Source organism: Marmota monax, unplaced genomic scaffold (assembly GCF_021218885.2).
Source record: "Marmota monax isolate L192 unplaced genomic scaffold, Marmota_monax_Labrador192_F-V1.1 WCK01_AAM20220418_F8-fsc00131, whole genome shotgun sequence".
NCBI lineage: Eukaryota > Metazoa > Chordata > Mammalia > Rodentia > Sciuridae > Marmota > Marmota monax.
The window spans coordinates 616,288-635,053 of record NW_026693141.1 but is presented as its reverse complement, the minus strand read 5'-3'; the positions used below and the strand labels follow the sequence as shown (position 1 = coordinate 635,053).

The 18,766-nt window shown below is 45.0% G+C and overlaps 1 protein-coding gene across 1 annotated transcript; it reads right to left on the bottom strand.

Annotated features, from left to right (window-relative positions):
• Positions 1 to 3,238: 3,238 nt before the first annotated feature.
• On the bottom strand, positions 3,239 to 18,503 carry Akr1b1 (aldo-keto reductase family 1 member B). Its single transcript, XM_046455107.2, has 10 exons — positions 18,347 to 18,503; positions 11,691 to 11,858; positions 10,925 to 11,041; positions 10,210 to 10,287; positions 9,783 to 9,905; positions 9,186 to 9,292; positions 8,831 to 8,912; positions 8,179 to 8,262; positions 5,768 to 5,850; positions 3,239 to 3,634 (listed from the first exon to the last, which is right to left on the bottom strand). Exons 1-10 carry the CDS (start codon positions 18,410 to 18,412, stop codon positions 3,592 to 3,594), a joined length of 951 nt encoding a protein of 316 aa, XP_046311063.1. The 5' UTR covers positions 18,413 to 18,503; the 3' UTR covers positions 3,239 to 3,591.
• Positions 18,504 to 18,766: the final 263 nt, after the last annotated feature.

The following is an 18,766-nucleotide window of genomic DNA, read 5'->3' as shown; positions in this document are numbered from 1 at the left end:
GATCCCCAGCTCTAAAATAAACAAATAAATAAAACACCATCTCTTACTGGTGACTGCCTCAAAATTTTCCAAAGTATCTTAAGGCCGACTCTTCACCTAGAGAAATAGGGGCTGGGATTAGTCAGTTGATTTGGTGTATCTGTTAAGAGTCTGCTCTTTATTATCAGGAAGTAACCTAGACTTGCAGTTTAACTTCGATAAGATGGGATGTGCCTACTCTAGCAGGTGAAATGAACACTGTGAGGGACAGACACCAGGAAAGGGGCTCAAGCCAAAGGCCACCAGGTAGAAAGGGCAGCCTACACAGGTGGGATTCTAGATCCCTCACATGACCTAGTCCCAGCTGCTCAGGGGTTTGGTGATTTCCTTCGTCCCAGCAACCACTACTGGCCAATTAATTATATTTTGGGGGCACATTTTAAACACCAATAACCTGCTGGGTATGGTGGCACACCCATAATCCCAGGGGCTTAGGAGGCGGAGGCAAGAGGTTCAAGGCCTGCCTCAGTAATTTAACAAGACGTCAGCAACTTAGAGAACTTATCATTCTATCTCATTATTTTAAAAAAGGAAAAGTGTGTGTATGTGTGTAGCATGGGGAGCACTGGGGTAAAATGCCCCGGGTTCAACGCTCAGTACAAAACACAAAACAAAAATCAATATCAATAACCTACAAAACAGTTAATGTGAGTTGTTAGAGGAAATGTGTAATCACCCAATCAACAGTCACTAACAAAACAACCTGACTTTATGAAATTTCAGGTTAACACTGTATCCCACAGAGGCGGGCAACAGAGGTGGCAGAGGTGGCACGAGAGGTTCCTAATAAAGATGCTAAGAAAGAATGTAAGACGGGAAAATAATTAAATATTTTTACTGTGTTGTCAATGAATATTCATTTACATATGCGGTGCTGAGAATCAAACCCTGTGTTTCACACATTCCAGGAAGAAGAGAACATGAGAGGAGTCTTTGGAGCCAACAGGAGAATTCAATTGTTGTGAAAAGCAAGGAATCCATGTCCTCTGTTGCTGAGGATCTCCAAGTCACTCACTGGTTTTGCTGAGCCGGTTCTGGGTGCCATCCAGAAATGGAAGAGAATATTTACAAAAGAAAATACATTCTCCAGGAACCATTGACAATAAGGGATATGTTCATTGATTTTTCTGAAGAGGAATGGAAATGCCTGGACCCTTTTCAGCAGACTTTATATGGAGATGTGATGTTAGAGATCTATAGAAACCTACTCTTTATTGGTATGACTTCTAATCAAAACCAAGAATTTTCAGGAGAGCAAGAAATAAAATATTTTTGGCAAAACTTGATAAAGCGAAGTGCAGAGTATTCAGCTGCAATTAAGGATGCTCCTCTGGACAGGGCCTTTTTTTTTTTTGACTTTTTTTTAGGAAGGCAGGTGAGCGCCCAAGTCCCAGGATCCAGGTCAGCCTTTCAATGCTATTGGAATGTGATGTGATCCAATTGTACATCCATTCAGCCAAGGGGCAATGTATGTGTATCCTAATGGGCTGCATCAGTGTCATAGGGCTCTCATAAGACAATGAATAGATGGAGTTACACAGATATTTATTTGTTCTAATTCTTGAATTTTTATATCAAGGTACTTGCTGGAATGCTTTCCTTTGAGGCCCACTCTTTGAGATGTAGATTGCCATCTTCTGTCTCCATGTTTGCATGACATTTTCCTGGGTTTCTCTGTGTCCTTAGAATGTAGGTTGCTCTAAACATTAAAGCTTCAGATACAATTGATTATACCTGCTGGCACCATTTGCATATTAAATGAACCAATTAAGGTTACCAATACTTTGAAAAGAATATCCTCATCTAAGAGTCCTCAGTCTTTAAAAAAGAACTATTTTGAGAATAGCTCGGTTATTTTTCAGCCCGTGCCCATTGAATATTATTCTTTGCAGCTCATTGTTCCATCCTTCGATGATGTTTAGGTGTCACTGTTATCCCTGAATTGTGTCTAGCTTCTAGCATTGATTTGGCCAGGCCTGTTGTTTACTTGTACAGCTGTGGGCTTTCCCTCTTTTTTTTTTTTTAAATTGAGCTGTGTTTTATATTACTTTCTCTAATGATGAGTCAGTAATCACTGCTTATTTCTCTTTATTCTTTTATCAGTTTTATTTACTTTTGTCTAATTAGTGGCAATCAGTTTTATTTACTTTTGTCTAATTAGTGGCAATCTATTACAGAATAGTCACTTTGTGATTAGTTAAGCATTATTTTAAAGCGTTCTTGCCTATCTCACATTCAAAATAGTTATAAAATGCTAGACAGGTTTTCTTTATTTGGAGATTTAAGTTGTTAACAAGAATATTTGGTATATATATTTTAAAAGTATGTATTTTTAATCTAAAGTTGATATTCTGAATATAAAGGTAAAGGATAATAATTTCCAAAAGAGTCACGAAAGCTTCGATTAAAATATATTTATGCAGCCAAGTGGCTGCACTTATGTAGATTTATGAAGAATTTTTATTTAAGATTTTGTTGTGTTTTGTTGTTCAAAGGGGATATTTCTAAGACAATTTGCTGAATAGATTTTAAATAAAATTATGAAAGTAAAAAACAACAACAAAAAACACACTGTATCCCATCTCTCTCCTGGGTGAGCAAACACTAGGAAAACAACCAATAGCATTCAGGCCTCCAGAGCCTCGACTCTCGTAATCTTGCTGAGAGTACTCTCCCTAGCAAATCAGATGCCATTTATTTATGTTTTCCTCCCACCTTGTCTAGACCATGGGCTTCAGGAAAGTAGTTTCTCTCAGGTAGAGCTGCTTAATAAACATCTGACTTTGGCTTTCACAAGTAGGAGGATCAAACAACTCATGAAATTAAAAATGAGTGTATGTCCTGGCTTGCCCCCAAAGCTATGGTTCTCACCCCTGGTTGCATGCAAGAATCACCTGAAGTGCTTGAAAACTCTTGATGTCCTTGGCTATAACCCAGACCGAGATTCCAGGGGCGAGGTCCAGACATTACCTGCTTTCAAAGCTCACCAGGTGATACCAGGATGCAGCCACGATGAGACCCCCTGCCCTAAAGCTTAACGGCAGAGCATGGGGAAAGGGTTCCCACTGGAAGGAAGCTAAGCCCTCAGTCCTGCTACATGGGTCACTGGCTAGCTCTATGGGTATCCAGGGAATGAAGGTTGGGAGTGGGATAGAGAGTGATTTATTGTTTCAAAAAACAAGAACAAAATGGAACAATATCAAGTTCACAAAAAGACTTTTTATTTGAGGCAGAGAAGTCTGGCTGAAAGGACTACAGTTCCAAGCAGCCAGAACACAATGGTTAGTGGCACTATTTTAAATTTGTAGCTTTTGCTTCTCTTTAGTCAGAAAAGTGTTCTCAGGCTGTACTTTCCCAGATGAGCAAGAAGAAAGGCAAAAGAAGATTAGAAGAGACATCTAATCTACTAAGGCTGCTCTTCACACCCAGCATCAAGCTAGCAACCCACAGTGTTGCCCATTGCCGAGGGAGTCACACTAGCTTGCGCTAGCTTGCATGGAAAAATGAGGCAGGAACAGGTGCAACCTTGTGGAAGAGCAGGCATCCACAGCTTCAAAACTCTGCATGGAAGGGGTAATCCTTGTGGGTAGCACAGCTGTCAGAAGAAAAGAGAACACATTTGTTTTTCAAGGAAAAGGTATGACTGTGACAAATTGCCAGCATAAGAGGTAGGTGTCTCGTTATGGGCACATATAGAAATCTTGCAGGCAACAAGCCAGTTTTGAGTCTTCGGGTCATGGATCTGCAGCTTGGACAAGTAGCCCAGGCTCCAGTCTCCTCTACCAGACTGTCATCAAGGAGCACACGCATGATAGATCCAGTCCTCCCCACATGCCCAGCACTGGGCCTGGGACATGCAGCATGGCCAGGCCTGATTCCTGCCTCCTAGTAGAAACTTAGTCTAACTGGGAGAACCAAATAAAACTTCATGTCTTAAACAATACAAGGATGAAAAGAGCAAAGAGATAATAATTGAAGTGTGAAAAGGCTGAATGAGACTGACTCTCAAAGGGTTAGTGAGACAGTAATTGCTTGCAGGACATGGAGAGGGAGGACACCTCACTCAGTGGGAGTAAACTGAAGCAGATCCCTGGAGAACTATCTGCTACAGGACACAAGGGGGAGGGACCAGTGTGTTGCCAAGGCTCATAATTCAACTGATGGGGTCAACGGCTTTTACTGGGGAGATGAAATGGCAAGAACATTGAAAAGACTAGCCAGGAAGGGCACACTGAGCTTGGAGCACATAACTCCTATTTACACATTCAAAATCACTCAAGAGCTGGGTACAGTGGTGCACACCTGTAATCCCAGTGACTCAGGAGGCTAGGCAGGAGGTAGCAAGTTCAAAGCCAGCCTCAGCAACTGAGACCCTGCCTAAACAAACAAACAAACAAAAAAAAACACTCAAGAAATATGACACCATCACCAGCAATACAGGCTTGGTGTGGCAGTATGTGCCAGCAAGAGGTCTGGGACATGGGCAATTAGGAAAAGCTTCCTGGAAAACCTGCGAACATCAGAGCCAGCTCTTCCTCCCCACGCCAACCCTAAACCATGTCCACAACATTCCTAGCACGCAGGATAACCACACAGCTGTTTCTCGAATAGCCCTGGAGGGTGGGAAGAAGGCATCAGGATGTGAAGGGACCACACAGAAAAGCACTGAGGTTTGCCAGCCCTGAGAGAGCTTCAACACAAGGTCAGCACTGGGAGGAAGAAAAGGTTCAAAATGGATGCAAGTTGGCCAATGCCTCACATTCCCCTCACTCCCACCACTAGATCCAAAAATGATTTTCATGTTGAAAGATTAAGAGCCATGGACACAAACAGGGACATCAGACAGGGTCTTGGGTGGGGTTCTTATTTAGAACCTGAGGCCTGTGTGACAACAACATGCTAACAAGCATGCTTATGCCTGAATCACAGGAGTTACAGTTGGTGGACACCTGCCTGAGGCAGTGGCTGCAGTCACCATGGTGAGAACTCTGAATTGGAGGGTCAGCGCAGAGATTGGGAAAACAAGTTCCCTACCCTGTCTTAGTGAATGTCTAATTTGTGCTTCAGAGAAGTACTAAACGAGACAGAAGGGAAACAGCTCAGATAGGAGTAAGGGCGGTGAGAAGGTGGACTCCTGTCTCCACTGCCAAAAGAGAAGCTGCTTCTTAAAAGCAGAGCATGAGTTTTAAACTTTGTCACTGAAATGGCAGGAAAAGGAAAAAAAAAAAACCCAAACCCCACCTTACTGTGCTCTCCTGTACAGTCCAAACCCCATGTCAGAGGGAACATAGGTACCCCTTATATTCACTCATACAGAGAAGGTACAACTGGTTTTCTCAGAGTCATGGGCAGCTTTTTCACATCAGTGCTGGGATAGACTTGAGCCTGACTCCAGGGTCTCTTACTGGGGTCATCAAGAAAGCCACATGCAAATTCACAAAGATTTGCAAACTAAATAAATGCCCAAATATGCATTTTTTCTTTCAGTTGGGTGACAATGTCCTTGGGCAACAGGAGGAGAGCAGATGTCTCTTGGCCAAGGCTTTGTACAGTTTGACTGATACAAGTGTAAACACTTCCTACTGCCTGTGGATAAGAAAGCAAAGTAATGTGCAACAGAAAGAAGGGCTGTGATAAGAAAGCCTGGCCCACTGGGGCCTGCAGGGGTTACCCTGCTGTACAACACAAGGTGGTCTGGGAACTGGTTATCACATGGGAATTCACTTACCTCACCAAGGAACACACCCTCCAGTTCCTGTTGTAGCTGAGTAAGATGGTCATGTCCTCACTGCTCAGTTCAAAGTCAAAGACCTTAAACAAAAATAAATCAACAAATTCTGCAAATAAAAATCAGAGCTGGACCTGATGGCACATGCCTGTTCCAGAGACTTGGAAGACTATGGCAAGAGGATTACAAGTTTATGGCCAGCCTCAGCAACTTAGTGAGGCCCCCTTCAACTCAGTGAGACTCTGTCTCAAAATAAAAAAGAAAAAGGACTGGAGATGTGGTTCAGTGGTTAAGCACCCCTCAGTTCAATCCCCAGTACCAAAAAATAAAATAAAATAAGAATCAAACAATAATGCAGGACACAGATGGGAAGACTTCTATTGTCTTGAGTGGGGAAGGCAGTAAGGTAAACTGAGAGAACAGTTAGTACATTTATTACTCTTCAGAGAAAAGTACATTTTTTTGCTAGATCTGAAACAGTCCTTCTCTTTCAGAACTTCTAAGAAAACTGACACTTTTCATTCTGTGTATTTTGTTTCAAAAATACTTTTGCACACTTCTCCTATGAAAAGCACCAGGGGAAGAATATAATAATGGGTAAGATGTGTCCTTGCCTTCATTCACCATGAAGCAGAGAATGGAAGCATCTCAACAGTTGTAATTCAAGGAGTAATTCAGTAATCACACACTATTAAGACGCAAAACAAAGCTCTTGGGGAGCTTAGAGACATTAGGAATGGCTTCTAGCTGGGACACTGAAGGACGTGGCCAGAGAGTAGTATTTAAGATGGCCTAAGACGACATGGAAGTTTTGACAGAGTAGACTGTGAAGAAAAGAACCACTTGTGTGAAGAAAACAGACTGCATGGAAGAACTCAGCTTGTGTGGGGTAGGCAGGCAAGCCAATGGGTCCACAGCAGTGCTAGGTGAGACCCAGAAGGGCTGGGACACAGACACAGAAGTGGGGGTAGTTTGCTTAGCTTCTGATGATCACAGAATGTGCAAAACAAGGGTCTGCTATATACTCTGTGATTACAACTATGGAAAAATGTGCAAAGAATACACAGTAAGATGCAAAAATAAAATAATCTGGTTAAAATTTTGAGATTGTCGTTTATATATTTTTGTTTTATAATACTTTTAATAAAATGTTAAATGAAGGCTCCATCTCTAGTAGGATATGGCTTTCCCACTGTTTTGTTACTTTATTTTCTGTAGTTAAAACACCATCATAGATGAAGAAAACTACTTCCTCTATAAAACAATAAGCTCCCCTCCCTCCCAGAGCTCACCCTCCCCCCAGTCTCCTTTGTGATAAGTGGTATGTGTTAAGGCCATAGACTCTAGCCAGCAGGACCAAGCAAAATTAGCGCTTGCTGTGAAATAAGGGCCATCCCGAGCCTGTGTGGAGCCTGCAGGGGGTCTACTGGGGCTGGCTACTGGAGAGCTTCACACCCATGCCTGTACCATGCTCTGAACAAGACCTCAGGTGAGGATGGGGTGCCCCTGGCAGAGCTGCTTGGCTCAGAGAGGAAAGAGGCTCAGTGACCATCATGACCACCCTCTGCTCCCTCCTGGCCCCCTCACCAGTACAAGAGGGAGGTGATGCCAGGCAGCCTGAGCTGCTCTCCAGGGCAATGTGAATGCCCAGACTCCTGGTACTGTGACAGAAACTGTGCTTTGCCCATGATATGGGCTCTTTACAGAATGAGTGTGAGTGGCTGGCAGGGGCCTTTGCAGTTCATGGACTTAGCACAATAACGTTTCCTGAGTTCTTTTTTTTAAATATTTTTTTTAGTTGTAGATTGACACAATAACTTTATTTTTATTTGTTTATTTTTATGTGGTGCTGAGGATCGAACCGGGTGCCTCACACGTGCAAGGCAAGCGCTCTACCACTGAGCTACAACCCCAGCCCTCCTGAGTTCTTACTATGTTCCCAGCATTGTGTGAAGGGCTCTGTGCATCAGCTTATCTAATATTCACAATGACCCTAAAACTAGGTATTATTTTCAGATGGAAAAACTGAGACACAACACAGTTAAGTAACTTGCTTAAGGTCATACAGCTGATAACTAATGGAGTTCCCGTGCAAACCTAGGCAGTATTGCTTGAGTGACATTTTCTCAGGGCAAACACCAGACGTCCTTGAGGAACTTCAGCAAAGATGTGTATTTGGGTGTCCAGTGTGGGGCTATTGAAGCACAAGACCCAGCACAGGGGACTCCACCAACAGGGGTCATAGTCTTAAATCATGGTTTTCTCACTGTAGCTTACTGAGGTTGGCCCACTGGCCTGAGGTGGGGATCCCACAGATAAGACTATATACAGAGACAGGATGAAGGTCCCTGTAAAGAGACTCTGCCCCTTTCTCTACTAAGGAAAGCCTGGTTGACCAGTTGGGATCTTACCTGAAAGTTCTCCGCAATCCGTGCAGGTGTCACAGACTTGGGGATCACCACCAATTTCCTCTGCATGGGGAATCGGATCAGCACCTGTGGAGTCAGAGGTGCTGACTGTATACATGTGCCAGGCACTCTGCATCATCATCTCCCCTGATCGTACATACACAACCCAAAACAGACACGTCTGCTGGAATTGCACAGGTGAGAAGAGGGGTTCAAAGATGTCCACATCACACCTGATGCACAGGGGTTGCATTCAGATGCAGATCTGACCTGAGTCCTTCTTTTAATGTCTCCAGGTACAATAGGAGGCCACAGGGGGACCACTTATTGCCTAGGAATGCACACTGTGCATGGTTGGTAGTCAGAGCTCTCTCATCTACAGAGACAAGCTTCCACGAAAATTAGTAAAAGAACTATGCTGATCCTGGAGCAGTTTACAAAGATAGTGGCGGTGGTACTATTATTCCAAGATAGCATGGCAGCCTCTTCTGATGTCCCAATCTGCCTCAGGGCTCTCCCTACTCATACTCCAGGATCCTAAACCACACTTTCAGGGAGGGCTTGATGCTTAGTCCCCTCTCTTGCCTGGCTAACAGTACCACCTAGAAAGCAGGGAGTTCTGAGGACAGTCAGGAGTGTCTGGAAATGACTATACCTGGGCTGTCGTTTTATTGTACTTGTCTGCAATCGCCTTGATCCTGGGATCCTCCAGGAGGGAAGGGTCCTCAGGCTTGGCCCTGGAGCAGAAAGATGGTTCAGGTCAACAACCATCAATCACTGCTATTTGAGGCAGCCGGTGACTCTGACCCTAACCCTCCTATAGAGCTCAGGGAGAGCGGCCAGGAGTCTCCTGGTCTGAAGCTGAGTCATGGATCATGAACCCTTTGGGAAAAGTGCAATCACCTTGCTGCTGAAATTCTAACCTCCCAGGAAACCTGAGGCTGTTCAATTTTTCTTTCTAGTCTAACTTCCACCAAGTGAAAGAAAACATGACCTCATAGAAAACTCACCAGGGCCTGTCGGGAGAGCCAAGGGGGCTGTAGGCAGTCACCACAATGCCTTTGGAATGGCAGTACTGGATCAACTTCTCCTGAGTTAGGTATGGGTGGCACTCAATCTGCAAATGCAAATAGGAGAGATGACATGATACTACGGACATAAGATGAGGTGAGGCAAAGTTTCTCCTGCTAACTCATTTCCTTTGCCTCACAGAAAATGTCCTACTTTCCAGAGGAGCCATAACAACTTTCTATACTTCCCATCTAGTGTCTGTGACATTAAGAACAGTAATCTTGTTACCATGTTCCAAGGCCATAGGCCCTGAGGGCTTTCTCTGGCCTTAGCCATTTAACAACTGTCACAGGTCTGAGGCTCTCGCTGGCTATGCACTGCTCACGTGTCAGATCCACATCATCATGGGCATCAAACCCTTTCCCACAAACTTCACTCCCAGATGTGCCTATCTTGATAAATCAGAACTCAGGGCTCTGCCAATACCCAGGATCTGCCTCTTAGCCACTTCCTGGGTGATGCAGACCAGAAGTAACTGCCAGGATCAATAGTCAAACAGGATGCCATCCATACCATCTTCCCCAGTGGAAGTCTACCTGGTTAACTGCTGGCTTATATTTCAAGCCAGGTTTGTTTAAGAGCCTCTCGATCTGAAGATGATTAAAGTTGGAGACGCCAATTGCTTTCACCAGCCCTTCATCTACCAGCTCTTCCATGACCTAGAGAGAAAAAGAGTATGTTTAGTGTTGAAACAAACACAAAAAAGACTAGGATCAGAAGCAACTTTTGTACCAGGCAGTTTAACAGATCCTACTCTCACTATTCAGTGTCAGTTAATTTCATCTTTTATAAATGAAGAGACAGCAAGATGAAAGCCAGCCTGGCTTTTGTGGGATAGGAATAAACATGGTGATAAAATAACAAATGCAACATAAATAATGACAGAGCAGGTACTCACACTTGCCATACACAAGGACAGGAAACCTGCAATGAAGGATAAAGTTCCACTGGGGACCATCTTACCGTCCAGGTGTCCACAAAATCAGTGTCACTGGGAATCACGCTGCCTGCCGCATCCAATGGAAAATACTCTTCACCATGCTGTCATTACAATTGAAAACAGACACACAAAACTATCAATTATAGCCCTTCATAGACCTGCTAGGAAGCTATGTATAGGAAAATTATTCTAATTGTCTAAGTTGTGGAAGATGGTAAGAGGCACATTTGGTAGCCAGTGTAAAAAGGAAACAGGCAGATGACCCCTAATGGCTCCAGGTACTACTTCTACCAAACAAGTTGTAGCTAAGTCTGTCAGAAGGAGATCCAGACAACCCTCAGTCACTGAGACCCAGCTAGTCCTGGCTAGTTCACTGGCCTATAAAATTGTCACCATGCCCAGCCTTACTGGCTGATTATAAAATAATGAAGGGTAAAAGTCATAACTATAACTAGTGGAGTTCTAGTGCAAACCCTTTAGATCTTCTAAATTACCATGCAATAAAACAGCTACAGGGTAAAACTCACATGCTTTCAACCTGGCTGACCAAGTAGAAAACCAAACCAGGGGCTAGAAAGAAGGTAAAAGAAGTAATATACTGCTGCTGGTGTGCAAGCCACACCTTAAACAGCAGGGACAGGGAGAGTCTAGCACACACAGTGTGCTAATAAAGGAGATCAAAACAGGTCACAGGTTGCACTGAGCCACAGGATTCAGTCTAAGCTTCATGTGCCATACCTTAAAGCCCGTTGGCCAGTGAATCAGGTAGAGGTCCAGGTAGTCCAGCTGCAGGTCACTAAGGGTCTTCTGGAAGGCTCCTTTCACCAGGCTTTTGTCATGGAACGTGCACCACAGCTGAAGCCAGTGAGAGACATCTTACCACCGCCATGCATAAGGCTATTTCCTGGCCAGAAGCCAGATAGCTCCAAGAAGGCTCACACTCCTCTCCCACAACACAGCCAGTTCAACACAGGAGTGGTTTGAGGGAGTTTCCAGTTCACACATCTTTCTCAAGGAAGGTAGGATGTCCAGGTCAAGGAAACCTCACAAGGACCAAACAGATAGCATAAAATAGGACAAGCCAGCCAGCCAGCCCTAGATACTAAAGATGAGTTCTCAGGGCTGTTGTCCACCCTGGGTCCTTTGTACACCCACAACCTCCAGGTCAAAAACACAGGCCAGCAGTGGAGAGCTAATCTGCAGAGGGGAGGCAAGTTCCATCCTTGAAGGTTAACTCCCTGAAAAAGGACAGCCAAACCACAACCTCAACCTCATTAACATGGAGCTCTCACCCATCAGTCTGGGGGAATGACCATCCAACAGAAAGGGGCAGGCAAGCTATGGGGCCCTCTGTGGGCATGAGTAACCAGACCTGAAAACAGACCTGGAAAAATCGCCTGCCCTGGGGTTTATGGTCATTGTATAAAGAGTATGGCTCTGGCTCCTAAGCTGAGCCACCATGTGTAAGTGAAGGAGAGCCTCCAAGCATCCAACAGAACAGTACCTTGCTGACGATGAAGAGATCTTGGCGCTTCACCACCTGCTCCTTTAGCTTCTCCTGAAGGGCCACGCCCACCTCCTTCTCATTCTGGTACACTTGAGCACAGTCGATATGGCGGTACCCAAGATCAATCGCTACCTTCACAGCCTCAGTCACCTGGCCTGGAGATGACTGAAAGGAAAAGGAACATAAACCAGGGGTTTAAAAACAAAACACAATACAGAGTTTGCATAAAGCCAAGGAAGCAGTGCAGTGTGCTGGTCTTGGAGGACGGTCCTGGTTTGAGGTTTGACCCAGGCTAGCTAGGGTATGCTTATTTAAAAAAAAAAAAAAAAAATTAAGACGTTGATTTACCTTTAATTTATTCATTTATTTACATATGATGCTGAGAATCCAACCCGGTGCCTCACACATGCTAGGCAAGCGCTCTCTACCACTGAGGCACAACCCCGGTGCTCCCTAGGGTATGCTTCTTAAGCAGGGTTCTGCACTGGCAGTCCCTGACATGGGGAGCCAAGGTGATATGCCATTTTCCATAACCTGACAGCCACTCACCAGCTCCATAGACCACTTTTAAAAGATGTGAAGTCATCTCATTTCCTGCTTCTTCACATTCACTGACCAAACACTGCATTAAAAAATCCCTCACGGGGCTGGGGATGTGGCTCAAGGGGTAGCGCGTTCGCCTGGCATGCACGGGGCGCTGGGTTCGATCCTCTGCACCTCATAAAATGAAGATGTTGTGTCCACCGAAAACTAAAAAATAAATATTAAAAAATTCTCTCTTCAAAAAAAAAAAAAAATCCCTCACTTCCTGAGCCCTAAATAATAGAACTATTTCCTTCAAACAGCTCAAAATGCTTACAACATCTGTACTATGTACCTTAATTCCCATTTGTTCCTGATTTCAACCAGAAAATGCCTGCCCTTTGCTTTATCCATTCACACACGGATTCAGATATTGACAATCACTCAATTTTAAGCAGAACTGGGAAATTACCACCAGTCAAGGATGCTACTGATGCTGATTCAAAAGCCTGTAAGTCAATTCTCTATGTATGAGAACCTGCTTTAAAAAGGTGGAGACAGCTCTCTTCTGGGGACACTGAATAGAGGCACTTAGAATGGTCCAGTGTTTGACATACCATCAATAGGCTTTTTTACAACACAGCCTCTAACAAAACTCGGCTGGTCTGCACCCCCGGTAATAAAGAAAGGGTTTGCTTTTATAACAAAAAGGTCCAGAAAGCACCAAAATCTGGATGTGGTATGTGTGACCCAAAGTTCTTATGCGATTGCTTAAAATGAAAAAAAAAAAAATGTCAACAAGGACTATGGTGGTTCCACGTGTGCTAAACATGCCTTCTCTATTGAGAAACAGAAACTATCATAAAAGTGTTGAAAGTGCAAGCATAGTCAGGAAGCTACATTTAAAAAATGAAGCTTGAGCCAGGCTCAGTGGTGCATACCTGTAATCCCGGCAGCTCGGGAGGCTGAGGCAGGAGGATGGTGAGTTCAAAACCAGCCTCAGCAACTTAGGGAGGCCCTGAACAACTTACCAAGACCCTGTCTTAAAGACAATGATGACAGATGGGGAGGTGTCCCCTCAGAGGTATTGCTAGATAGAAACATCCTGAAGGGGAAGGGAGATGGAACCATGGATGATCACCATTTGCTGGGGTCAGCAATGCAAAACCTCCGAGCAGTAAACAGGAAGCCTGGCTAAGGAGGAGGAGTGCCTGCATAGCCACTGAGCTTCACTAGCACCCGGAGTGCAGAGACACCTACCCCATATCTCCTCACCACTCCTGCTTAGATCAGACAGCTGAACAAGAAAAATGTGTGCAACGAACTGTTGAATGAACGGGACACATTCCTTTGGAGAGCTGGGTAGAAACAAATGGAAAGACAAACTCTCCAGGGCCATCAGGAGTTGCCGACATTTGCTGTTTTGACAGGAGCTCTAGTGAACAGCCTGGGGGAAGAATGCAGACCAGCAGAACAGGTCCATTATCAGAGCCTGTTAACAGTGATCCCCACTACCCACAAACTACTACCAAGGGAAGGGACTGGCATGGGGGGGCAGCAAAGCTAACCTCAGGTGTGAATTAAGAGAAAACTTCAGATTAACTGGCAATCTCCTGTTTCCCAGGAGAACCACATACCTGCAGTCTTCCCCACCCTTTGTGGTTAAAGAAACAATAAAGGGAAGAAAATCTCAGCATATCCAGAATACTTTACCATGTGCTTTCTGTGGCATCCAATCCCATACACAGGATGAATGAAGTGGGTAGTGAGGGCAGAGCAGAGAACACCCCTTCCCAAGAAAGGGGACTTGGTGAGTTGGGGCTACCATCTGCCTGGCATATCCTGAACTTTCTTTAGGCTTTAGGACACCCTGATTGATTCTTCTAAGGAACTGCTTCTGCATGCCACGTAGTGGGGCTACCTAGCACCTTGCAACCCCCAACCCTGGACAGAAGGGTGGGCACATGGCACAGGCCCAACCTAGCCACACACCATCTGCCACAGCAACTGTTACAGGGGCATGACCAAAGCCAGGCCATGAGATACTCTCTGTGGATTTGGGATGAATTGCTAAGACAAGCTCTTGTTCTGCTGGAGTGACTTGCTAGAAAATGTGCACGCGCAGCTGCTGGAGAAATGAAGCTGAGAAACCAAAGCCTTGGTGACATCATTTATAACCCAAATCCCCAACACCTGAAGCCAGCAACTGTTATTTGGGAGGTCAAAGATTTCCCACCCCAAACATGTATCTTTTTTGTTTTGAGCTTAAGATTAAATTAGTTTTTCTGTTCTTTGGAACCAAAAACTAGGATTATCAAGGATGCCAGACAATTGACACAAAACTGGAAAAAAAAAAAAGGTAAGTCTGTGTGATATTTTTATAGAAAGACAAGGACAGGGGGGAAAAAAAAGACAAGAACAGGAGAGAGAAGACTGAGAGATCAAAAAGGAGCTACTGCTTCCTGACCCTTCACCAGACAGGGCAGTTTTGAATAAACAAGGCTTAAAATCTGCCACCCTCACAAGACTCTGACAAAATAAGCATCAGGGAAAATCCAGAGAATGATTACAATGTGCCACCTTTCATGTACTACCCACAGTCAACAGAAAATGCAACTTTCATTGTTTGATACAGAAAAACCAACCTCACTTGAACTTTATGGTCCAAATTCATTTTACAGCTTAATAATGTGAACGTTCCACTGATTTATCACAATGAAAACACAATCAATCTGGCCAGTATTTTACGTCAAAGTTCATAACCATGTTTAACATCACAAAGACAACTGAGACTCATTTCCTCTCATTCTGGTATAATAACTCTGTTCTGAATTTTAAAACACTGGTATCTCGAACTTGGGTAAGATGTAGATGTGCCAGCACTGGCCCTGCAGGAACAGGACTAACTGAAATACATGTAGTTCAGTGGCAAAGCACTTGGGTTCAATTCCCAGTATTACAAAAATAATTTAATTAAGAATCTTTGATTCTGAAGACAGATAGAGGCCTGCAGAGAGCCTGGCAGGTAAAAAGTAAACTGAGCTCCCATGTCAACTCCAACGCCCATAGTACAGCTCCCTACCCCAGGATCTTGGGCCATCATCACAAGCTTGCCCCACTTGGGGAAAATGGCATGAGATCTTCTTTGGCACACTTTCTTCTACCTCATGCATTCTTTTTTTTTTTTGGTACCAGGGACTGCACCCAGGGGCACTTAAGCACTGAGCCACATCAGGGTCTCGCTGAGTAGGGCCTTGCTAATTGCTGGCTTTGAACTCGTGATCTTCCTGTCTCAGTCTCCCCAGCCAATGGGATTATAGGCATGTGCCAACAAGTCCAGCTACCTCATGCACTCTTGAAGGGAGTTCTATTGCCCCCAGAGACACCAAAATTGGTTTGGAAAAGCCAAAATAATAACAATAATAGCAACATAGCTTATAGGATGGCTTGTGACTTCCCCCTCAAAAAAAAAAAAAAAAACAGATATATAGTATTATCTGTGATATCAAAATTTTATTGGGGGGCAAGTAAGGAAAAAAATGTCTCAAACAGCTCCTAAGTAGAAAGGATAGGGAGTAATAATGAGAAAAAGATTGAGAACACAGTTGTACCTCTACTCCTAGGAGCATTCCTTCCTATCCTATGTGTGGAAGTTATGACCACATCCTACCAACAATTTCCAACTAGGTCAAAAACATCAGTAATAAGACACTGGCCTATGTCAGAGGTCAGCTCTGTCTTAATTCCTGGTAATACAATACCATGGGTTGCTTACTGTCCCACAAGGAACGTAAGACGGCCAGAAAGAAAGCACATCTACCCCCTCATCGGGTCTGGGGCAGTGAAGGTCCCCCCATGTGAAGAGAAGCAAGTTTGAGGACCTTTAATGGAATGGTAGACCAGAGCCTTCTAGAGCCCTGTTGTCAGTCTGCAGGGTACAACACAGCCACCGACATGGAAAGTTCCAATAGAATACCAACTGCATCCACATGTAGTCTCCTCCAGTTCACTATGACAAGCAAATAACCACATCTTTTGTCAACCATCTGTGAAGGAATATGTATACATGCAGGGAAAACATATTATGTCATTAAAATGTTTGTTTTTTTTTTTTTTTTTTTGAGAAAGGAAATCTATTCTGAGCCCACACATAGCCATTTATTTCACTTCCACACCCCAACCCCCTACCCTGTCCCCCCATCCATACAATTCTACACCAACTTCATCTCATTCCCAGAAATACAAGTGAGCATTTTCACTACATAGCCATCTCTGAGTGATTTTACTTCTTCATAATCCAATACACATCTTTTGGAAACCTACTACGAGCACTTTGAGAAGTGCTAGAAACACCAGTGGATAAGGCAGACACTATCCTAGTTCTCAGCCATAAGGAATGATCTAAATAGATTTTGTAATGTTATTCAAACAAATACACAGCTTTTCAGGGCTGTTACATACTTAAGTAGTTGATCCGAAGTCCTCTTTAATAAATTCCAGTCCTTATTTGTCCTTGAGTAATACTGATTTTCAAATGATGGGTCATGAAATCAATTTCTAAAGTTATGATCATAGGTTTTCAAAGAAAATGAATAGAAAAATATCAGAATGCACCCCACAAAGTAAGTTAAGTACTATTTGTGAAACTTTCACTGCAGTAGCACATGTACATCCTGTGCATCACAATACAGCTGTGTTTGCTGCAGCCAAGAAAGAAGCATCTTTCACATTCATCCCAACAGACGGCATTTAACTTGGTATCATGATTATAATCCAATTATCCCCTCAGAGTCAGCACTGGACTTTTGGAAAGAAACACAAATTATATACACTGATCATTTTGGCTAAGAAACACTTTCTGTGGGAGGCAAATTCTATGACCTGTTTCTATTCACCTGCAGGCGAAGGTAACCCCACTGATGTCCTTTTTCAAACTCTCTGCACTCAATCTTTCCTAGTTTGTTTTCTTTCCTTGACTGTTGAGTAAATATTTAATGCCCAGGCCCATATTCAAGACTCCTTTAAAACCCTTTAAAACAGCAGTGGAATGTAATATGCAATACTCTGAAGCTATCTTACAAGTGGCTTTAAAATACTGAATTTTGCCTCAGCACCCATGATACCATCTTTTCTCTGTTTTTACTTACCACGTTTAAAAAAAAAAAAAATCGGGGGGTGGGGGGTGGGTGGGATGGTATTTGTTTTGCTACCAGGGATTGAACTCAGGGATGCTTTACCACTGAGCCCTTTTTATTTTTATTTCCAGCCAGGGTGTCACTAAGCTGCTTAGGGCCTTGCTAAGTTGCAGAGACTGGCCTTGAACTTGCGATCCGCCTGCCTCAACCTCCCGAATCGCTGGGATTACAGGCGTGTGCCACGGCGCCCAGCTCTATAATTTTTAAAACTACTGTTTTCGTGCCACATTATCGTTTTTTCCAAGTCCTATTAGATTTCATGCCCTATAGTCATTTTCGTCCGCCAGCGCGGTGCTGAGTTTCCTGGAGAGCGTCGGCCGGCCCGGCGCCCGCTGGGTCCTCGATGGGCGGCCACGGCAGTGGGGAGCCCAGATTCTCCGCCGAGCCCCGCCGCCCGAGTCCTCCCGAGGCGAGAGGCGGCGCGGGCTGAGCTCGCAGCGCTGCGCCTTCAGGGACCGCGACAGGCTCGCATCACTTAATTTCATTATCTGCGGTCTGGGGCTGGTCTCCCGCGGCTTATCCCCGAGAGGGTCCTCCTGGGTCACAGGGAAGCGGGTCGGGAACTCGGCTCGTGAGGCACACCGGGCCGGGGGGGAGCGCGGTGGAACTCGGCTTCCTCTTTCGCTCTCCGCTCCCAACGTCCCCGCCGGGAAGCCCCCTCGCCTCGGACCCTGGCAATGGGCTTCCAGGCGCGGCGCCCGCTCAGCCAGGAGAGCCGCCCACCCCGAGTGGCCGGCGGCCTCGGCATGCGGCTCCCCAACTCCACCCAAACCCCGAACGCAGGACCCCGGGCCCGCCTAGCCGCGCCGCCCGGGCCCCGCCAATCCCAATCTGGTACCTCAAGCCGGGCGTCCCCGGCGCAAGCGCTCAGAGTCCTGCCTCGTCCCCGCGGAGCACAAAGCGAGCGGCGAGGACCGCGTTACCCGGAGCACTTACCTTCCAGGTGCCCAGCCCCAGGAGGGGCATCTTGGCGCCGTTATTGAGCTCGACGTGGCTAACCATTGCTGCAGCGCTTTAGAGACCTCAGCCCTTAAACGTGCGGCAGTGGTGCCGGTGCGCGTCTTTAAATAGGCCCTGTGCTCTGCAGAAAGGGCGCCTGCAATTGGTCCGTGTCCGCACGAAAGCGCCTTCTGATTGGGCGCTTCTGGAGGTCGGACGGTTGCTGCTCCCGCTAGGTCCTAGCGAAAAGGAATTCTTTCTCCACCGCTCGCTGACGTCCCACGTGGCAAAAGAGTCCTCTCCAAGTGCTGTGGGAAATAAGCCAACTAAAGTAACAGGCATCCTATAAATAGACTGGAAAGAAGTTTTGGTTTAAGAGCCCAAATGAAGGTTTAGGAGCCCAATATCAGTGTGATG